This window comes from Lonchura striata, chromosome 18 (genome assembly GCF_046129695.1).
Source record: "Lonchura striata isolate bLonStr1 chromosome 18, bLonStr1.mat, whole genome shotgun sequence".
NCBI classification, from domain to species: Eukaryota; Metazoa; Chordata; class Aves; order Passeriformes; family Estrildidae; genus Lonchura; species Lonchura striata.
The window spans coordinates 3,703,828-3,726,859 of NC_134620.1; the positions used below are offsets into that span (position 1 = coordinate 3,703,828).

Genomic DNA, 23,032 nt, shown 5'->3' on the forward strand with positions numbered 1-23,032 from the left:
ATAGGAACTCTGCAGAGCAACTAGAGTAAGTTCTGTTCAGTGACACCTGTCTTCATGTGATCCCTGAGGCAGTGTTTATCAGGAATATCATTTTCTTTAACAGCTTTTCTCCCCCATCATCCCCCAGTGGCTGATGTTGCTCCAGGAGGGAAATCCTGGTGGCTTTCAGAACAGCAGCAGCAGAGCTGGTGATAGGTTTGGAATAAGATGGACTTGAAGCTGGCTCATTCTTCCTGGGTTCTGTATCTGGCCTTTGTCAATATTCACTTCCTGCATTTATTTCATGGTAACACTATTGATTTACTGGCTAAATCATAAGTCAGAAGATCTCAGTTTTGCCTTAGGGCTTTCTCACTGGCTGGTAAGATTTTCAGATTATCTTCCATTTTCTGTCTCCATCAAATAGAAACTACTTGTCCAAAAACTGTCCCCCCTCCCCTAAACAGCCACTGAATTTGCAGTTAGATCATTTTCATATGTCATACATTATTTATAATTTTATCTCCTAGCCAATTTAGGGTAAAACTGTTTTTTTTCAACTTGAGTGATTGAATCTGAGTATTTACTAGGAACCACTCCCATAATTAAGTTAACTAAGAGCAACAGAAAAACGTACCTGGGTTTTTGTGATGGTGAATAACTCCAAATAACTCAGAGCTTCCCATGAGCAGAGTTCTGGAGAGGACTAAAAAGTGTCTGCTCATGTAAGAGTAGAGCATGCTCAGTGTTTTTGGAGAACCCTTAGCTCTGAATGCTGAGAAATTGGCATAGTGCAGTGTAGCAAACCCAAGTCTCTGTTCTAATTAAGACTTACTTGGATTTTTCAGTTTTTCCCATTCCCTGGCTGAAATTTCCTGTGTCTTGTAACCATTTAACAATATGTTACCAACCATCCATTATGTCCTGCTTTATTCTCTTTTAGATGAAAGAGCCATGTAAAAAAAAGGATTTGCCAGCCCCTGTGACTGAATTTGAGCGATAATGTCAATGGAATTAACACATTGCCATTGTTGAATGGGCTCCTGTGGCTATATAAACATCAAGGTAACACATTTCCAAAGCAGAAGACATTACTGCTGTGATACTGTTGTTTTGAGAATATTTCTTCACTGCCAAAACACTGATGTAGATTTAGCACTTTGCCTGCTATGATGAGAATGATGTTGGAGTTGGAAGGGTGGATGCTGCTGCTTTTATTTTTGTTGAATTCTGGTTTATTTGCTGAAGAAAATATCTTACGGTGTTTGGCTAAACATGGAATGAGAGCATAAGTACATTGAGGTATATGTAAGATGACCTCTGACTGGTAAATGCATTTAAATGACAGCTCTCTTCAGGGCCTAATTCCATTTCTGAAGGCAACCTTCTGGAAAAATTGGGGCAGAATGCTCTCAGGAAACCCAGAATCCTTTGGCTTGGGCAGAGTTTGCTCAAGAATAACTGTCTCCCACACTATCTCCATCCATTAACATAATTTTTATCTCTGCAAACAGGAGCAGACTGGGGCTTGAATGCCCTTGGTATATTGCTGAATGAGATACAGGCTTCAGTTTTAACTTTGGGGATGTTAAACAAGTTGTAAGGCCAAGCTTGTCAGAAAACCTTTTAATGGTGCTAATCCCACTGCAGATTTGCTGGCACTGTCTCACCTAATGCAAGACAGGACTAGCTAATGAGGATGTGGCACAGAAGTAGTTTAGAACTCCCTGGGTCACAAAATCTCTGAAGATGGCTGCACTGCAGGAAGGCAAAGCTGGTCATGCAGGTAACAATGATGATTTCCTTTATTCTGATCCTGGTGCAAATTGAACAAGAACTGTGTTTCTGCAGGAATATTTTCATTTGTCTTCAGGCAAGAAAAAATTCAGGCAGTAAGTGCTAAACCAGAACCTGACAAGTTCTGTTCCTAAATAACTCGTCATGCGAGTTTTACTTCTCTGCAAGGTTAAAACCATCTTTAAACAAAGAGTTGATGGGTTTGCTGTATTTCTGCTAATCAGAGACCATAACCCAGGTATTGAAGGGTGGGAAGTCAGTCTCAAGGTTGACCTTAGTGGACAAAGATGGGCATATTCCTCTCCAGGATCCATGGGAAATACCCACTGCCTCAATCAGAGCTGTATCTGTTCTGGTAAAAAGGACTTGAGTTTGCAGAGCTGAATCTGGCACTTCTGTGAACATTAGGGCTGAGACAGAAGAGAGGGAGTATTGTCCATTCCAGTTTGTTGCAAGAGCAGCCCTAGGTTGGATTCCTCAAAGGAAAGGACTTCTCAGCACAGGGAATGTTCTGTTTCTGGCCTGCTCTTGGTTATCAAGGGATAGAAAAGAAAGTTGTGATGGAAAAAGGGAGGAGCTGCCTGTGGCAGGAGTTTGTTAGCACACAGAGAATGACTTGGTGAACCATGAACACTGTGCAGGAGTTAAATGCACAGAGTGAGCATGGTTGTGTAACCTGAAGTTCTTTTCTGTCCCCTGAGGGCCCTTAGAAGTCCTCTGAAGGCCCAGAGAACAGCTCATAAACTTTATGCTTCAGAATTGCAGAGAAAATGCTTCTCTCATCCGTGAATCAATCTTTTGTCAGCTCTAACGCAATGGCTGGTGGCTTTAGTGTATCTCCACTGTCACCCAAAGCACTTTGTGGGAAATGTCACCTGTCCCCTCATTCTGACCTAAGCCCTGGAGTGCAAAAGGAGAGTGCTCTCCCAGGCAGTGCTGTTTCTGCTGCAGTCACACCTCCCCTGGGAGTTGATAGCTGGCCTGGTGTGAATTTTGGTGCAGAAACACAGTTCTTGTGTAGTGCTGTGACCCACAGTGTGTCAGTGAGCCCGGGTCCATCCCACTGGGAAGCAGCCTGTTCACGTGCCAGCAGAACATCCATCCTTCCACGTGGCCCCTGGATTCATTTGAGGAATCATAGGAATAAGAGAGGAGCAGATCCATCAGAGCCTTCTTTACTGCTCACATGAAAGCAGGATTGCTCTCTGCAATGCCACCGTGTGTGCAAAAAGCCATTAAAAGCCTGATACAGGAAGGACTTTGTTCCTCTGCAGACAGGCAGCCCTTGCACAGCCGCAGTGCTTTTCCGTGCATAGTCAAATTGCTCCTCTCTCATTTTCATCCCAGCTAATGAAGATAATTATATCCCTTTGTAGAATATTAATCCCTGTGTCATCTGTATGTTTACACCCTGCAGACATGTTCATTTCTTCTTTGAGAACAGGGCCATCAATCATGGAAGCTTTCCTTCACCAGCTCTTCTAATTTTTCTGGTGTTCACCTCATCCAGTCTCCCTCCAGCTCCCCAGTAGCTTTGATAATGAGGTGATAAGAGTTACATGTGGTTTTGCCAGTTTGTTGTACAGCAGACTCACAGAAAGAGGTCCTGACACTTTCCTGCTCAACTCTATGCTATATTCACGTATGTGTCCTCTGGTTATGTTTGTGGTTTTATTTTCAGCAAGGAAATGAAATCACACCTAGGGCAGAAAATCCCAGAAATTACCTCTGTAATGGAACCTCCTTAATATTACCATATCTTTATTGGTAGGCATGGCTGAACATCACTGTTCAAAATAAAAGTTTAAGTGATATTCTCTTAAGGGAAAATCTGGAACTGGGGAGAAGAATTCCAGAATTCAGCAATTCTTCCTTTGGGCAGCTTCTTCAGAGTATGGTGCAAGGGGAAGAGGAGTAGTTCCATCTTGGAGAGGGAATACAAGGCAAAAAAAAAATCAGAAAGACATACTGGGGGGTGATGTATGGACTTAGATTTCAAATTTTTTGCTTCAGGTTTCTAATAATCTAAACCAGCCCTCCCCAGCTGCTGCTGTAGCTCATCCACTCCTGCCCTGCAGAGCACCAAGCCCTCCAAATCTGGTGGATTCTCTCTGCACTGTCAGCAGTTATTTGGAAATGAAGGCCCTTGGTGGTGAGTCCAAATCTCCATCTCAGGCAGGCTCAGCTCACCAAGCCTGAACCCAGCAGCAGCTCAAAACTGAAACCAGTAACTGCAGTATTGGAGGGTGGCAGAAGCAGTCACCTCATTATTGATAACCATCTGATCTGTGCTCACAGGAATGCTTGCTCCCAAACCTGACTTTGATTTCCTCCTGCACACTCCCCAGCCCTTCTCTGAGCAGAATTTATAAATATTTCTGTTGAATTTACATTGCATTGTTTGGATCTATGTTTGGTTGGCAGGCGTAGGTCAGACTGTGAGGTGGCAGTCATTTAAAAACAGTTTTGCCTCACAAATGCAAAGTCTGTATTTTTAAGAGTGGCATCTATTAAGTGTATTGATGTTTGCAGGGTTAGAGAGGAGGAGAAATCTAAGTCATTTATGCCTAAGTAGATAAAATCCAGTATTTTTGGTAGAATGCACTCATTGCACAGCTCACACTCATTGCACACTTCTGTTATCCTCCTTCCAAGGAAAGCTAATCTATTTAACTGTTCTGACAGGACAAAGCCATGTGTTATCCCTTATTTTCTCAAGGAATTGCATCCCATATATTTAAATCATTCAGGTGTCTGATGTTCTTAACCACTTAGAAGCATTTGTTCCATATAGTAGGGCTAATTTTTAATTTATTTTTCTAAGCTCATCTATCCAAAATGATGCTAGGCTTTTATATTCACAGCAGGGAACATTGTGAGGTTTAAATATCCCTTTAATCACTAAGGATGTAATAAAAACAAGAGGAGTTCTTTGAGCTGCAGAGTGTTACCCAGGGAAAAATCTACTCTGGAGCTTACAAATGTGAGCTGAAGAGACAAACTGGGCAATAAAATCCACAACTACGGACCAAACCTGCTAAAAGTTGGTCTGTAGCTGCCCATCAGGAGCTGAGACTCGAGGGGGGAAAAGGCCATTCAGCACCTCTAGAGCCATAAGAGCCAGGCCATAAACACTTCACAATCTGCTGGGGAGGGGGAGGGAGCTGGGCTGTGATCTGCCCGCAGTCTGCACCCAGCCCCTGCCTCAACAAAGAGTGGGCATGAGAAATTTCACCACGGCAAGAATGAAGGAAAGAAATCTGGAGAGGTGAGGGAGTGCAAGGAGAGGTGGCAGCTGTGTTTGGTTGTGTCAGTTCATGTCCACTTATGGCAGCCTCATCCCACTGCTGATTTGAGGAATCCGTGAAATCTAACAGGTGCTTTTTTTCTATTATCAGTGGTCTTGAAGGAATCTTACCTGAGCATTGTTATTATGGACCCAAATATCATTTTTCTGCGAGGTGATGAACAAGCTGGGTGAGAAAAAGTACAGCTCAGAGTTTATCCAAGGGCTTTCTCCTTAAAATCCATGTATATTTTCAGCTCTTTGTTACTGACTTCAGACTTGGCTGCAGATGATTTATGTCCCATCATAATGCTCTATATCAGTTTTCAGAAAGCATCTTGCAGGATGTGCTGCATGAATCTGTCTTGGTGTTCATTTTATTTTTGGGAGGTCCTGTAAAGCTCAGCTCAGACTCTACAGGTCAGACATCCTGTGGGTTCAGTTCCCTTGCTGCTGGGAGATGGATGTGCAGTTGTATGTATCCTGTGGCTATATAAATGTTTATAGTTCTTTTTCAAAGAAATTATAACTAATACTATAAAAGGAAAATAAACAAGCAGTAATAAAATATTATTAAAATGAAATGTGATTTATTTTAAGTGCCCTGAATCAAAATCTGCTGTGTATGGTTTAATTGTTCTCTTGTCATGATTTCTGGTAATGATAATTAACTTCCTCAGAAAGTTCTTTAGAGTCAATAGCGATGTTGGAGGAACTGAGCTCTACACAGATCTGTAAAGCTCACAGCAGTTTTTATTTTTAAAATCCAAATACTTTAAATCTTAACAATTTTAATTTGCTCTTTGAAGGTAGAACCTCTGATAAGGAATTATATATGTTTATTGATTTCCTGGTTTGATTAGAACCTTACTGTGATGAACAGTTAATGGAAACTTCCCTATGACAGAAGAGATCTGTCTTTGCCAAACAAAGTAACTTGCACCCTAACTTGCATGATGGAATTCTGGGGGTTTTTTCTGTTGGTTTAATGGTTATACAAATGCCTGATCACTAACAAAAGTAATCTTTTGTGGAAACCAAGGTACCATGACAATGTATCAGCAATATTGAAAATCCATGAAGTTTAGATAAAATCTTCTGGTCTGAGTTGCTGCTTTTTTTCTGGAAACATCCGCTTTTTAACAGAGATTGCTGCAGTGTTGCCTGCTGGGCTTCTGCTCAGCAGAGTCCATTCTGCTCAGGGCTTTTGTCTGGTCTCAGTTCATGGCTAAGTAAAGTGCCAGCAGTTTTTATGATCTGCATGATGCTTCTCTTTGCATATGAGTGTGTGCCCATGTGTACAAATACACAAGTGTTTTTAGATGGCTGTTAAACCAGAGTTACTTGCTGCCTGTTTTCTCAGGCTGCTCCTTGTGGCTGAGAGCAATGAGTTCGGGCAGGGCTGTGAGTGCAGGTGTGGGAGGGAGGGTGCAGGGCTGGGAGTGCAGAACCTGTGTGCCGGCAGGGCTGTGGATGCAGGACTGGAAGGAAGGATGCAGGGCTGTGGATGCAGGGATGTGAATGCAGGGATGTCAATGCAGGGCTGGGAGGAAGCATGCAGGGGATGCAGGGCTGGGAAGAAGGGTGCAGGGCTGTGAAGAAGGATGCAGGGCTGTGGATGCAGGGATGTGAATGTAGGGCTGGGAGGAAGCATGCAGGGGATGCAGGGCTGGGAAGAAGGATGCAGGGCTGTGGATGCAGGGCTGTGGATGCAGGGATGTGAATGCAGGGCTGGGAAGAAGGATGCAGGGGATGCAGGGCTGGGAAGAAGGATGCAGGGCTGTGGATGCAGGGATGTGGATGCAGGGATGTGAATGCAGGGCTGGGAAGAAGGATGCAGGGCTGTGGATGCAGGGAGGGAGGAAGGAGGCAAGGCTGGGAGGGCAGAGCGTGCCCCTCGTGCTCGGTGCCCTTTGCTGAGCTGCCCGCGGAGCTCTCCTTGTGCTGCAGCTCCTTTGGGCGAGTTCTTTTTTGTGGATTTGAGCCGGACAGAGCGCTGAGCTGTGTCTGGGAAACACAATAGGCTGACAGGAAAACAGCGCACCCAACATCAGGAGTCTGTGAGAACTTGAAAGGGCTCTAGACAGACATATTTTGCATTTGACTCTGGACTGCAGCCTTTGAGGCCAAACTCAGGCTGCAGTGTTAAGTGGCCGCTAAGTGTTTCCCTTCTTGTGCCGTGCTGAGGAAGCGCTGGGAGCGGGGCTGGGGATGTGAGGGAGGCAGCCAGGGGAGTGCCCCCTTCAGCTCTGCTCCTCTGGTACTCAATCCACAAACTGCAGAAGTCTTGTCTTAAGCTTATAATAACAACTTTTTGTCTGCCTGAGCTGCTTTCCCAGGTCCCCTTCCAGAGCAGGTCCTGTCACAGCTGCCCCGTGGCCTGTGACCGTCCCCACAGTGCTGGGAGCCTGAATTAGCGTGGAGATGTTACCAACAGGCCCCCTCCAAACAGCTGCTTTGCTTTGCCAAATGTCATTTTTGCACTCTTGAGAGCACGGGAAGAATCTGGGGGTGATGCAATTTGGGGCTCAGTATGGGGTTTGCAGCCCTACAGAGCCTACAGCCTTCTGTGGGGTCCCTTGCACTGGTCCCAGGGTAGGAAGGTCTGCATGACACTTGTAATGTATCTGAAGACACCAGATAGCTTTTCTCAGGAAAAAATTAATCAAAACCATAAGAAGGAAGGGAAAAGGTGCCATTTCCCTCCACCAGAAGAAAATGCTGTGTTATGTGAGCTGCTGTAAGGAGCTGGGTAGGAACTGTTTCTTGTGCTGCAGCATGATAGGAGATATGTACCACTTCTTCAGAGGCTCTTAAAACACTCTGCAGGCTTTTACCATTCCTGTAGCCGCCCACAGAGACTTGCTCAGAAAGCTGCCCAAGTTCAGGCTGTTCCTGTGCTGCCAGAGCTCAGCAGCTCTGTCCTGGCCAGCCCTGCACTTGTATTTCCTATTTTCTGGGTGAGGTGTCAGGCACCAACAAGGACAAGGAGTTACATGCTGGCACAGCTGTAGGAGCAAGAGTTTCATCAGGCTTTTTCTCTGGAAAAACTCAGCTTTTCCCCATGGGCCCATGTGCATAAATCAGGCTGCATTTGCTTCACAGTGAGCTGAGCCTGGATTTAAGGAGCTAGTTTGTGGATTCTGGAGAATCTGAGACCACTTCATGTTTTTAATGAAGCATGTAAGTAAGTAGGTATCAGTGTAGAGCTATCTGTTTTATTTTGGGTTCTGTTTATGACATGCTGTCTTTTCACTTTCCAGTACTCATCCCATGCAGATGGCAGAGCATCCTGCACAAAGAGTTGCCAAGATGCTCTGGGACTGTGGCCTCTGTGTGCCAGGTGGGAATGGGCTAAATGAGTCCCATCTAAATGGCAGAAAGGCTTTCCTCACATTTCAGAGGGGAGGATCTCTTAGATGCAGTTTGTCCTTCCCTGCTTGTGCAGGTCCAGGCAGACAAGGCAGCTTCAGCCCAGTTTGTTAAAGCTGACATGGTAAACACTTTCTCACAGAGGGGAAACCTGGGGGGTGGGTGCTGCCTGCTGCACCCACGAGCAACAATCCAAGGCAGGTTCTTTTGAAAGGTGACTTTTACACTTCAGCTGCTTCCCAGGCAGTAACTTTGTGCCCCACACTGGAGCTTGCTCTCCAGGCAGAATGCTCCCCTGGGAGCTCTGCCTGGGCAGAGGTGGCAGTGCCACTCCAGCCCCATTAGCCAAAGCCTGACACCTTTTCTGTTCTCCAGCAGCCTGGGAGCCCCGGGCAGCAGCCAGCCATGGCAAGATATCACTGTGCTGGAGAGCTTGTGTACAAGCCAGCTCCCTGCAGGGTCCTGCTGAGCAGTAAGGGTTAAACCTTCACTTAAGGTGGGAGAAATGCCAGAAAACATTTGCCTTACTACAAGACCCCGAGGGGAATGTTTCTTTCTAATCAGCTTCTCAAAGACATGCAAAGCAAAAGCTCTTGGCCTGTGCTTTTGTCATCACACCTGCCCTCCCTCCTGCCCTACCTCATCCCTTCAGCACAGGGCAGAGCCTGCTGTTAGAGCTGGGCTCTGCAGGATTGATCCCTGCTGCTGAGATGGGCTCAGAGCAGAGCTCTGTGTGTCACTGACTTACACGTGTCAGATCCACTCTCTCTCCCGGCCCTTTCCATACCCTCAGCCTCCAATTTGCCAGTGAATTGTTAGACACCAGCACATTCACCTCTGACTTCCCATCAAACTGCCTGAGGGCTCTCCATGGATGGACAGATGAGGGTAATGTGCTAAATTCCCCCTTTGCTAGGGATGAATTTCCTGGGGATTGCTCCTATTAGCCACGCTTTCCAGCAATAGTAACAAATTCACTTTTTTTTTCACTTTAAAAACATTTCCAGTGCAACTAGAATGGCTGGGAGAAAGCTGATTGTTAACTAGTCATGGGTAATTAATGGCTCCACCTTCCCCATCAATCAGCTGGGAGAAGCCAAAAGGATTTGAGTACTTGCAGCAAATGTGCTGTTCCCCAGACATGCTGATACGCAGTGTGCAAATGAAGTGGCAGCAGGAGACCATCTCATAGCCTTTGTGAAGCAGCAGTAAGTCATGATACACATCCCACGCTCCTGTCAGGTGAAGTCTGAAATTCCCAGAGCTGCTGCTGCTGTTGTGCGGTTCCTGACTGTGTGGGATGTTGATTCATCTCGCTGCTAGCTTGAATCTGACCCAATTTTTGTTCTATTTTTCCTTTTCAGATTCTGATTATGGTTGTCTTTTTCCGCTTTCTACAATTAAAATACTAGCATTAGAAAAGCAGGACATGGAAGGGGGAGCAGATGAGATGCTGGCTTTCCTTCTGTAGCAGAGCAAAAAAAGCATTTCTGCATCCTATTTTGTTTGTGTCTGGTAGTGGCTGTGCAAGCACAAGCAGAGATCTGACCTTGATACCCTTTCAGCTGACCTTTTCCCTTCTGATTTATTTCTTCCCTTATTTAATAAATAATTTCCATTTGAGCTACAAGTTGACATTTCTCCACCATATGGTTTTCCTCTCCTCAGTATACTGAGACTCCACAGCTCTGGATGTCTCCAAGTCACCTGAGGGAGAAAAGCCTGTAGTTTTCTGTGTGTCCAGTGGCTTAAAAGGGATGCCAGCAAGGCTGGGTGTTGTTCTGCAGAGGTGCCAGAAGCCAGTGGACTATCCCTTGCTATAAAATCCTCCTCGGGACTTCCCAAATTCTCCAAGCCTTTTCTTTAAAACATTCTTCCTTGCCACACTAAGCATTGGCTTTTTTTCTCCCTGGCTAGCACTGGGATGCCTAAAATTCAATATACCACTGGAAGAGAGTCAGTTCCTGCTCTGATTAAATTCCTTTGTCCTCTCTGCATGTCCTTGCATTTCCTGCTCCAAAAGGCAGTAAAAACAGAACTACAGGATTGTTGTTTGGGTGTAGAAACTCACTAAATAAATTCTAAATTTTGTTTGTACATTAGACTGAAGATCAGATGTCCCAGTAACATAATTGACAAAATAGAACAAAAATTTATTTTATTTTTAATAAATCTAGACAATGAAAGAGATGTAGCCTTATAGCAAGTTCTTTGTAATGAACAGAGCTCCTAAATTTGTGCCCCACACTGGATGTCACTTTATCCTGCTTTTGACCTCCATTTTTTGACCATCTTGGTCCTGTAAATGTTAGCACAGCCATTTGTGTGAGTGACTGCACAGAACCCCCTTCCTCAGGAGGTGCAGTGGCTGTGCTGGGCCCTGGAGCCTGAGCCTTGATTGCTGCCTCTTAGCACTTGTAAGCACTTATAAGCACAAAAGCTAATGGTCACACTTGCAGAATAAACTAATTAAGGGAAAATGCTCAAGCCCTTCGATTTCTGCTCAGCCTTCCCTGGGTAAGAGCAGTGCCTTGAGCAAAGCATAACCTCCCGGAAAAGAAGTGCAGTTAAAGGCTGGGAGTGCAGAAATTGGGCAGATGAGTGACGTTCTACCATCAAATGTGTTCATTGTTATTCACATTCGTGTTGTTGGAGAAGGCCTCTGTGGCTGAAGGGATGTGTTGCTGCAGCATTCCAGTGGGGAGAGCAAACTTTGCACAGGCTGTTAATCACCCATTTGGGAAGGAAGAGCTGGATGCATTCCTGATTCTGGTACCAGGAATCAAGAGTAAAATGATTCTGTGTGCTGAAGATGAGAATTATCACACACCCATGGAACAGCCAAAAAGAAATTATCCCTGCTTGCCCGTTTAAGGGATTTGTTTTTATTTTGTAGCTAAGTCCTCAACTGATGTTTTCAGTCTTGTCTCTATTTGTTTAAAAGTGCGTTAGCAGTAAATCAAGGTGCATTTCCCCTGTAGGGTTTCCTGTATGTCAAAGCCATGTTAATTCTCTTTGATTTTCTTCCCCTAGCCCCAGCCATTGCTGCAGATCCTTCCTCTCTTTGTCCCTTTGGACATCAAAGGCTCGCAAGGGGACAACCCTGGCGGGAGGCTCCTCCCTGCTCATTAGGCTCCATAAAACAGGAACTCACCTTGGCTAGCTGTGCTTGGAGTGCCATCCTCATCCCGCTCACTCTTGACACTGGATCTCGGAAGGAAGGGCTTGTGCTTGCTTCAGGAAATCAGACCTGCTTTTGAACTGGACTATTTTGGCTCCCCTTGTAAGAACTCTGGTGGCTCTCTTGGCCCTGCAAGCTCCTCGACGTCACGGTACATGGAAAAATGCAAGCTTTACCAGGTAAGTGAAGGACTCCTTCCCCTTTCTCACTGCACGGAAAGATCCCAGACTCATGCCAGAAAGGGAGCAAGTGCTCCTAAGGGCTTACCCGCACTTATAGAGGAGTGCATTGGGCTGGAGAGGATTTTTTTCATGGGAGTATGAAAAATTGTGCATTTGAGTGGGTTTTTTTTGAGAGCCTTAGAAGATTTTTTTGTAAAGGTTTGCTCACAATTGTACCCAAAATTCCCTTACCCAGACTGCCTTGTGCAGTGTGACCCTTCAGCTGAAGGCTGGAGGTATTTTTGTGTATTGTCTGCCAAGCACTGGGTTCTTCAGGTTGAAGGCCACAGAAAGCTTGGAAATACTTGTCATATTTTTAATAACAGTTCTGATACAAACTCTCTGGTTTGAGGTTTTTTTCCCAATTTCCTATGTCCCTTGAAAGCATGAACCCCAATCAGGCATAGCTTCCAGGTTCACACCTAGCATAGGATTTTTGTGATTTCCTTAGGGTTTCATTATGTTTTCCTTCAATCCATCTCATATTATGCTGTTAATCTCTCCTGTGTGGAGCATTGTTGGATTGGGCACAAGGACAGAGATGCCTTGGGACACTAAGGGTCAGCCCAGAGGTGATGTATTTGTCAGTGCAACTGAATTTACTCTGGGATTTTACTTTACATCAGAAAAAAAACCTGGCCCAGTTTATAGGCCCATCAGAAGTGACTGTGCAGTCTCAGCTTCCTTATTCTTCCTCTGCAAATGTCTCATTCATGAGCAAAATACATGTGCAGCATGTGCAGTGATTTAGATGATTCCCACCTTTGCTGCTGTTTTGGGTTTTTTCAGTCCCTGCTGTGTTGATCAGATTCATACTGGTTTCTGCCACTTGAATTTTAAGATGAAAAACAAAAGAGCAGCAATGGAAAAAAAGTAGACTGTATTATTTTTTCATGTTAAAAGATTCCAAATATTGCAGTGTTCAGCTCATTTTCTTACTGGGTTGCTTCTGGTGTATGACCCACTACAGCAGAAATGTTCCAGGTGATGACTGGATGCATCTGAGAGATGAAGCTGTTGCATTTGTGGAAACATCATACTTTTGTTATTGCCAAAAAATTCTCTGGGGCTGAGAAATGAGGCTCCCTCCAGAGGGTCAGGGTGATTGTGCTGACATTGAGAAGATCAGAGAACATAGGAGTGGTTTTTTGCTTGTTTGCAAGATGAATTTATTAGAAAGCTTTGTATATTGATGTGTGTTCCTCCCTGGTGGACACTGGATAGCTGTGGGTGTTTGACTTCACTTGGAAGATAACAGCAACAAATGTAATAATAACTGATTTTAGACAAGGTAAACATAGCTTTTTCCCTTATTGGAGCTTTCCCAATATTTCAAATCCTATCCTACACATTTTGGGAAGGCTGCAACAAATTTTCTGACATTTTACCATTGTCTCAGTAACGAAAAATTAATTGAGGAACTGCTTTAGGTGAGGCAATTGTACTCCTGTATCTTCTATCCAGAGATCGTCTTCCTAAAACTGCTAAATTGTCTCACATTTCCCCTTTCTTCCTTTCTGTCCCCAAGATGACAAAAAGATATGTATGGCTCATTCTAGATACAGAAACTGTAGCACAAGCTACTCCTATTGGTATAAGGACCTCCAAATCAAGCACAGAATAGATTGAAAATGTCTTAATTTTCAGTGCTTTACCATAGCAGCTTCCTCCCTTTCAACCTCATCTGGACACAAAGAACATGTTTTTGAATGGACAACATGTGATGTTACCAACACAATGATAATAGGGATATTTTTTAAAAAGCAAAACTAGAACCGCTGGAAAAGGTTTAAATCTCTTCCAGATAATAATGGTTTTAAAACCAAGTTGCAAAGAAGAGGGAACCGTAGAAGGACAGCTCACACAAGTTGCACTCAGTGCTTGGACACTGCCCAAACCTCTCTGTGCCGTAGTTCCAGCACTCGGGCATCTTTGTGGGAGGGTGAGTGCATGAGCCTTGCCATCAGTTACACAGGCACAAACTAGGAGGGAAACAAAAATCCAAACAAAATTTACAAACAAAATCCGAAATGGATCCTACAAACAGATCCATCACTGAGGGTCCTGCTGAAGCTGCAGCAGCTGAGTGGACCCATTCACCAGCTCAGCATTCACCATTGCTGGGCTCCAGGTCCTCATGCAGATCACATCCTGCTTTTCAGCCTCAGCCTGTGCACACAAACCTGCATGGTGAAAGGCATTAACTGCATTTTAAAACCTTAGCTGCAGCATTTATTGTCCCTGTCTCCTGCAGCATTGTGCTCCTACAGGTGTGCTGTGGACTTATTGTGGTAAAAACCAGATTATAGCATCTGCCTTTGATTTTTAATTCAGTGTTGAACTCATTTCACTTCAGTTCCTCTCAACTTCATTGGAAACCTCCCCTCACTAAAGACTCCTGAGATCTGCCTTGTTGTAGTCTCTTTTAATGGCATTGGAATTTGCTTAAAGAAATGTTAATTCCAAAATTCATTTGGGGAAGGAGTGAGCATCTGTCTAGCTAATCAAAACCTGTTTGCTTTTATTTGTGACTGGATGGCTCCTGTGGGAAATCAGCCCAATTTTATTGTAACTCCGTTTGATACATGTGCTGCACTGAGCTACCAAATGCATCGTCTCATGGCAGCTTTCATGTCTTTGCAAGAGGATATGGGGGAAGCTTTCGTAAGAAGATGTTAACAGGCTAATCTTGGTGAGCAAACTAGGTGTCACTTCTTGGCCAGTTCATTAATGTTGGATCAAAGCAGAAAAAAGGGTAGAGGATTTTTTTTAAATGCCTAAAGACCTCTACGAATAGACAAAATTACGTTTTAATGTTTTCTACTTCTTAAACCTGAGGGAAGAACCATTTATAGTTGTATTGGGTTGTTTTGGTGGAAAGATGTCCCTTTGTGAAAAAAGCTAATTTCTCTGAAAACAGTTGCCTACTTTTTGTGAATACTCTTTTGAAGGCATTACTCAGGAAAGCTGTAAAAAGGTGAAAATTCCCTTTTTTTCTGCTATGCTCTAAATAAGATCTGATCAGGCTGAGAGGCAGAAAAGTCTACCTTTTAAACAAATAGCTGTGCCTAGCTGCTAATGCACCACCCAGAGGGGTCCTGCTGGCCCTGAGCTGGGACAGCCCAGCTCCTGTGGGTGTCCTGCTGAGCAAGCTCCTCACCCCTCCTCAGGGCAGTGTTCCTAAAGCCCTCCTGGCTCTGAGCTCAGCCCACCAGACCTGTACTGGGTCACATTCTGACCTAAAATGGAACTGGGCTTTTCAGTGGGGCAGCAGCAATCTTGCCTGCCTTACAATATTGCTGAGAGCACCTACTGGGGGGTTTAAGGAGGTTTTTAATACAAATAGCTGTGCAGAGGTGATTGGTACCATCGACACCGAAGGCAGTTCCTCCAGAGTGGTTTCCCTTTCCTCTTCCCCAGGCCCACAGTTGGTCCTGTGCCTCCAAGAGGAAGAGCAGGCAGATTGCAGCACTCCATGGTGTGTTACTGGAGACACCTTCCACCCCCTCACAAGCTCCTCAGTGATCCCATCCTCAGTTCAGACCAGCCATTCTCTTTTCAGAATACAGTCTGTACATAGTCTATCTCTGTCACCTCCTTTTCTTGCCTTCACTTACATTTAGAGCTCCTGTCTGTCTCATCTTTGTCTTTTGGGGGCATTTTTCACCTCTGCTACCCCCTACTTGTCATTTTCCCCTATTACCCACTGGTGCACTTAAAGTCTTTCCAGTCCTTTCAGCTTTCATTGTATTCTCTTGATAAATTGTTTTGTGTAACCCTGATCATACCAGAACGGTGGATGGTGGCTACCTGCCAGCATGGGTTTTGTAACAGTGGAATTTAGGCTGAGTTGGTACAACACACAGATCCTTACAAAAGGACCTACCAACTAAAACCAAATCTGTTGGAAAAGGCTCCCTACCTCTGAGCCTATTAAGCAACAAAAATCCTTTGAAGAAAAGCAACAGTTTTTAGGAGGTTTGTTGTGGCACAGACTGCCCAGGCCAGGGCCAGTTCCCCTCCTGTCTGTCTGCAGTCACTGTCTCATTTCTCCCTCCAGACGTGAAAGCGCCGTGTGAGGCCCTTCCTTCCCCCAGCCTGGAGCCCTTCCCACAGAGCTCCATCGTGGTCACCCTCGAGGACATGGGGCTCTGGATGAAGTTTCACCAGATAGGAACCGAGATGATCATCACCAAATCTGGCAGGTAAGGGGCATAGGACAGCTGACCACACACACCACACCCCTCTGAGCTGTTGGAAAAGTCTCTAGGTGCTCATTTTTCCAATAGTGGCCCTTAAGCTGGTTTTGTAGCTGGTTATGCAGATCTTCCTGATCCTGGCAGAAGAATTGCACTTTCAGGGTGTCATAGAAGTCCAAACTGTGAAGTGCAGAAGGTCAATTATGAGGGTGATGTGCTCAGAAAACTCCTGTACCCTTATCTCACCACTTAACACTGGTGTTCTTCCTGTCACTTTGAGGTTGCTCTGGGAAGTGCCCTGGGCTCTCTTTGCCTGGGTCACAGGCAGCAGCAGTTGAGCAGTAAATGTTTGGGTTTGAATCTGTGTTTGCAGACAAGAATATGGCCCAGACTCTTAAAGATCTGTGTGTGCAGACTCCACTGAAGTACAAATGAGTCATGTATTGTGGAGCTTGCAGTGAAAGAAGATGGAATTGTGAAGCTGTAAAGTATTGTGTCAAAGCTGCTGTGAGCTGGAATAATCCCTTTGGGTAGGGAGGTAGCTGTCAAAGCTTTTTTGCAGAGTCAGAAGTTAAAAGCAGTGGCAGGGAGTATGGGAACAGAAAGCTGGGTGTACTCTTAGATGAGAGCACATCTTCTGCCCACGCTCAGATTTAATCCATCTTCCAGGGCTGTGAGAGCTGCAGCAGGCCAGGAACTACGTACAGCCTCCAAATAGTTCCTTTCAAGTTTCCCACTGGTGTGTTAGAGGAATTGGAAGAACAAAAGCAGTAACACTGTCCGGCCCTCAGTGACTGCTGCCCTGTTAGTGTCTATCCCATCTAAGCCCACAGGACTAAACAGTCCATCAATGAGATGGACAAATGGTCAGTGGCTGGTTGGAGAAATACTGCTCACAGGGCTCTGCACAGTAGTGAGTAAATGTGACATGCTGCTGGATCATTAACAGCCACTTTACAGAGAAACCATTATACTCTATTTTTCATTTCTCCTTCAGACGAATGTTTCCTCAATGCAAAATCAAAGTCTCTGGCTTAATCCCGTATGCCAAGTACCTCATGCTGGTAGATTTTGTGCCAATGGATAACTTCAGGTACAAGGTAAGTACTTTAAATAACAGAATTTAGGCTGTCCTTTCATCTTGGTTTGAAATAGATTAATCTTTATGCTTCACTTGTCACATTGATAAATAAATTCTCTTTGGACAAAGTTCAGAAGTAATTGATGGATTTTGTGTCTCTCTGGAGTTATTTGTCAGTTTTGCTTGGGGAGCAGCTGGAAAGGTAACTAATTTTCATTGTAAGCAGTACAGTTTTAATCATGATTAATGTCAGACTTTTCTGGCAGCCACTGGGAGAAAGGCAGGAAAAATGAGGCCTAAACATGGAGCTGATTTGGTAACATGATCATGGCTCATAAGAGAGAATCTGCTTCTTGTGCTTCAGAGGATTTCAGTGAATTGGCAGTGAAGCAGACTTGCTGGGCCTTTTCTGTACTGAAAGCATTTTTTTAAGCTCCAGATTTCTGTTTTCCCTTCACAGTGGAATAAAGATCAGTGGGAAGTTGCTGGAAAAGCAGAGCCCCAGCTCCCTTGTCGCACCTATGTCCACCCAGATTCCCCAGCTCCTGGCAGCCACTGGATGAAAGAACCTGTCTCCTTCCAAAAACTGAAGCTCACTAACAACACTCTGGATCAACATGGGCATGTAGGTTGTGCTGTGCTCTCTTGGAATTCATTGCAGATGAACTTTGTGGGAAATAAGCAGGATTTGTAAGAAATGAGATGATGTAGAAGTTAAAACATTCCCAAGTGCCCTTTCTTCCTCCCTCAGCTCAGCCCTTGTGCCCCCTTAGCTCCCTGCCAGGGAAGGCACAGCTCTGTGCTGTCACTGCAGGGGTTTGCTGGAGACACCAATCCCAGCAGGAGTCCCTGCTTAGAAATGGGTGTCCTGGGGGTCTGCACAGGGGATCTGCAGCGTGTGGCAGTGGTGGCACATGGAAACCTTGTCCTTTGTCTGTCCCAGATCATCCTGCACTCCATGCACCGTTACAAGCCGCGCTTCCACATCGTGCAGGCCGATGACCTCTTCAGTGTCCGCTGGAGCATCTTCCAGGTGTTCAGCTTCCCTGAGACTGTCTTCACCTCTGTCACTGCCTACCAGAACGAGCAGGTACGGTGTGCAGGCTCTGCTTCTGGACACACTGTGAAATGCTGTCTGTAAAATTCCTGTAAAGGAAGGTGTCTCCTCCCTGTCTGCTCATCCTGGGCACCTGTGGTGGACAGTGGGAATAAATAGGCACGTTGTGGTTCCTGTGGAAAACATCTCCTCTGTGATGAGTCATGCACCTTGATGGTGCTGCGTGCACTGTCAGTGACACAGAACTCCAAATGCAGTAAAAATTATGGCTGCAGGTCCAGATATTCACCCTGTCTCTTTCTCTAGTCAGATGAATCCCACCGAAACCCCCGCTGACCCTGGCAGGGTCACTTCTCTCTGTGGGTCAGTTCTTGATCCATGATGGGAGCTACTGGGAGAGCTGAGACACTGTGGCAAGGCCACATTCAAATCCCTAACACAACTGATTTCCTCTGATAAATACCTTGTGATAAAGGTGAAGGTCTTGGAACAGTTACTGTGATGCTGTCTTGTTCCTTTCATTTAAAGATTACAAAGCTCAAGATTGACAACAATCCATTTGCTAAAGGTTTCCGTGAACATGGGAAGAACACTCGAAGGTAAACTGTTTTTTTTTCATTTTAATTTGTTTCTAGCTGGAGTTCACTTGTGAATTTTACCCAAGGCTTTGAACAAAACTCTACCAGCCAGCTCTGCTGAGCCTGCTGCATTGTGCACACTGCATTTCCCTGTATCTGGGAGTGATGTCCCTCTGTGCAGCCTCTTCTCAAGAGACTTGGGGAGTGGGAGGTGACAATTCCTACAGAAATGTGGGAGGTGTGACAAATTTGAGACCTGCACTCTCTTGCACACTGGAGCTAGACTGGAGTCTGACATGTGAATAGCAGTGATAACAGGAGTCCACAGCAGACCATTTGGTCTCTTGGAGATCAGCTTGATTCTGACATTTGGAGGCTCCCTTGTCTCCTTTTCCTGTGGGTGGAAAAGTGTCTCTTCCAGGGGGAGATTTTGTCTGCAAGAGGAAAGATGGATCCAATACCAGTGAGATCTCCTGCTTGGTCTGAGGGCAGCCAGTGGATGAGTTGAAAAAAAAGCTTAAATTGCAACCCCAGACTGGCAATAGAGAAGGAAAAAATGGAGGTTTTTTCCAAGCAGAAAATGTTACGAAAATATCTGAGATTTTGTTTTGTGTTATTTTATGCCTGAAAAAAATCTTCTCCAGAAAAAATTTCCTGATGAAAAAAAGCCAAAACTGACTCTTTTTTACTTAGAAAATCCATAACATTTTTCAAGTTTTTCTCCTCCTAATAGCATCCCTGCCTGTATATCTAGGCAAAAAGCTTACATCCAAGCTACCCCCACATCTTGTTTCTTTCCAGGGAAGGACGAGCCAAATGCCAGAAGCCCAGTCCAGCCAAGAGCCAGAAGAGGAAGCTGCCTGAGGAAAAGGAGCCAGCTGCTGAGGAACGTGGTAATATTGATCACAACAAACCCAGAGAATGATATTCAGAAAGTTTTTAAAGCTAACTCATTCCTTGCTCCAGCTCATGGTGCTGCTTGCAGTAGCACAGCTAAGGAGAGAGGGCAGGCAGGACTGACCACCACAGTATCTGGGCAGAAAGGAGCTGGAAGGGGCCTTTCCCTTCCAGGGATAAAGAACTCCAGATAAGGAGGACTGCAGGAGGTGGTAGTGTTTCCTTCCACCATCCTGTGATTACTGCAACTGCCAGCAGACCACTGCGAGCTTTGTTTTCCTCTTCCTCTTTCTCATTCTTTCCTATTCTTTCCTTTCCCTGCTTTGAGTCAGATTTTGAGAAGGATGAGAATGTAGACGTGAAGGAAGAGAGTAACCCTGTGGTGGTGAGCAGTGGATATCCCTTCTGGGGCTCGGAGCAGAACAGCAGCCAGGCCTTCCCTGCGGCCTCACCAGTGCCTGCTGACCAGAGGGAGGCTCTGGCCAGAGAGCAGCAGGTGCCAACGCCGTCCTACCACACCTACCGGTGAGTCCTGCCTGCTGCTCCAAAGCCACACTTCAGTTGCTGGGATTCCTCTTCTTCTGCTGGGTATTTCCTAAGAAAAACAGCCAGTTGGGAATAGGAGGAGGATGCCTTTCTGTTGGAGAGTACATGTGGTTGAGAGATGGTACATTAGCATGGACATAGGTCCAAGGATAGCTTTTCTCTTCTAGTTCAAACTCACTGGTTCTGGGCATGCTCATGTCTTTGTAATTTATTTCCCTGTCCCAGAATGCTCCCCCATCCAGCTCTGTGTACTACAGAGATTACCTGTCCTTTGGAGGAAGTGTTGGAGGAGTTACAAGACTCCAGTAATTTTTCCTTCCTCATTGCAAAATCGGATGTGAGTGAGTCCAGACTAGAACTTAGCCTGAACTAAGGTAGTCTGGACTCACCTTCTCTGGCATTTTGTTTTTCTATGAGTGTGACAGTGAGGCTTGGGCTAAAATCCACAGTAACAGTAAGATGAAGCAGTAGACAAAGGGAAGAGCTTGCCCTGCTTTTCCCCAGGGGATCTTTGTGGTTTTTCCATGGTTTTCCACTCTGGTTAGTCTAATTTGTTTTTCTCTCTGCCCTTGGGCCCAGGTTCCACGAAGCTGGGGACAGCCAGCAGCTTCCCAGCCGCGATGCCGCGACCTTGAACGATTTCCGGGCAAGGTGCCACGCCTTGGATCTCGCCATGGTGCCCGAGCACGACTCCAAACAGCTCCCAGAGGGCTTCACCAACCTGCCCCCACTGCCCCCTCCTCTGCCTCCTCCCCAGGACTACACAGGAGTGGTGAACATGGCTCTGGACTCTGTGGGGAAAGCCGGGGCCCGGGCGCCCATGTACAGTCCCTATGGCACCGAGCAGGGCCTGGGGCAGTGGGTGGTGCCTTCCCACAGCCAGTACAGGGCAATGAGCTACTCGGCCTTCTCCACGGAGTACAACACACAAGGAACTCCAGGACATGCCCATGGCACCATGGCAGAGTGGAGCCAGTATCCTCTGTTCCCCTACGCTTGCTGGTGAATGGGGAGGACCCTTCCGAGTGAAAAAAACTGAAAGAAAATTGTAAATGAGATTGAATTTACCGTTGGACTTGTGAAGCTTTGCCTACAGTAGGCAGAGGTATTGCTGCAAGCAGTAGCATGGGACACCTCCACTTCCTTGTCTCCTTGCACAACAACCTCACCATATTTCACAAGCAGTGGTTAAACTGGTGGCTGCCCCAGCCATGCCATTGTGGATCAGACTCAGTGTTGTTCTGCAGTGGTTTTTTTCCCAGCAGGAGTAGGAAACTACAGGTCTGCAAGAACAGTATTTAAAGAGCTGCTGAACTCGCAGTCAGTGTTGGCACCTCACATTTGGCAGTTTCCAACATCCCTTCCTCCTGGGACTTGGTGAAAGGAGATAGGGGCTGAGGACTTCCAGTAAGCCATCCATGTGGCAAAAAAAGCTGTAGAAAATATTGCAGAGACAAGCAAAGTGAGCAATCCTGGTGAACTTTGAGCAGCTTCTTCAGTTAATATAGTCAAAGTAAAGCTAGAGTTGTGCCTTTCTTCCAGCAGCAGATGAGAGTAAAATGCACAGCAAGGTGTGTCTGGAGCACAGCAGGGGAGAGTTTGCAGAGTCTGCAGGCAGGGGAGAGTTTGTTCTATGCAAGAGAAGTAGCAGCAAGGCTGTGTGTGGTGTCTTCCTGTCCCCATGCCCATCCCTCCTCTGCCAGCCCTAGATTCGAGGTCAGTGAAACGCTTTTCTTTCTGTGAAGATGGAGGGACTTTGTTCATGGAATGTGGGGGGCTCCTCTGGGGCCTTCCAAGGTTGTCAGAAGCAGAGCCATGAGCAGCAGTGCTCTGTGTCACTCTTCTTCTCTGTTTTCCCTCTTCCTTTAGAGGGAAAGGAAATTTTCCACTGTGAACTTACTCCTTCTTCTGCTCCCTGCCACCCCTGGAGAATATAATTTATAGTTGTGGTTCCTGCACTGCTCTGTGAGTGTTAAGTGCTCTGTGAAGTTATCTCGCTGCTGTTAGGGAGTCTGTAGGGATCTGTCCATGTTTAGTTATCAGAGTGGTTCCACTTCCCTCCTCTGTGGTCCCATTCTGGGCAGGAGCACCTGTGCACTGCCATGCAAGCAGGGATTCTTTTCATCTTCCTGTAAGAATGGGGAGGCCTCCCTGTTTGCCCAAGTGCAGATGGCCCTGGCACTTGGTGACACAGACTCATTCTTTCTCAGGGAGGATGGAGATGCTCCTAGGCATTATTTAGGGAATGTTTTCATGTCACATTAATAGCTGCCATGTGGCCTGCAGCCACGCTGAGGCGTGTCATTTAGCCTGTGTGCCAGATGATTTTCTGTGTGCACACACGTGTGAGAGAGTGTGTGTGTGTATGTAGCAAGATGTTGTCTCTGAGCAGACCTGGGCAGGTTCGTGCCTCAGGACCCCTGTGCAGGGACACTGGGAAAGGCTGTGCACCAGTTTTTTGGGGCACCAGCTCCTCACTGTGCATCTGCATAGTGCAGGGATGTTGAGCCATGTTATTATTGTTAAAATTACTGTGAAAAGTAAAGCCTTGTAAATTTGTGGGCTCAACTACAATGACTGTTTTCTTATTTAAATTGTATACTGCAAACTGCTTTTGTAGCACAATTATGATATTTACAGAGCAGCTGAGTACTTCCCCTGGGCTTCCCAGGATTTGAGGATGTGCAGCATTGAAATAAAGGTCAGACTTTGCCACAGTACATGTACATAATGCCCTGTGAGCCTCCCCTCTGATGGCACCCTGGCCAGTAGTGATTTGTACCTGCTGTGTATGACACACATGTGGATGTCAGCAACTCACTTAAAAAGAAATCTGGA

The 23,032-nt window shown here is 45.7% G+C and overlaps 1 protein-coding gene across 1 annotated transcript; it reads left to right on the plus strand.

Annotated features, from left to right (window-relative positions):
- The first annotated feature begins 1,713 nt into the window (after positions 1 to 1,713).
- On the plus strand, positions 1,714 to 22,228 carry LOC110481287 (T-box-containing protein TBX6L). The gene is made up of 10 exons (XM_021549820.2): positions 1,714 to 1,765; positions 11,468 to 11,794; positions 15,897 to 16,041; positions 17,033 to 17,135; positions 17,577 to 17,741; positions 18,060 to 18,206; positions 18,702 to 18,772; positions 19,553 to 19,644; positions 19,981 to 20,173; positions 20,774 to 22,228. The coding sequence occupies exons 2-10, from the start codon at positions 11,779 to 11,781 to the stop codon at positions 21,198 to 21,200; spliced, it is 1,359 nt and encodes a 452-aa protein (XP_021405495.1). The 5' UTR covers positions 1,714 to 1,765; positions 11,468 to 11,778; the 3' UTR covers positions 21,201 to 22,228.
- The last annotated feature ends 804 nt before the right edge of the window (positions 22,229 to 23,032 follow it).

Coding starts and splice junctions, on each gene's coding strand:
- LOC110481287 (XM_021549820.2), top strand. Junction 19,645..19,980: donor GCCAGCTGCTGAGGAACGTG/GTAATATTGATC, acceptor GCTTTGAGTCAG/ATTTTGAGAAGGATGAGAAT. Junction 20,174..20,773: donor CCGTCCTACCACACCTACCG/GTGAGTCCTGCC, acceptor CCTTGGGCCCAG/GTTCCACGAAGCTGGGGACA.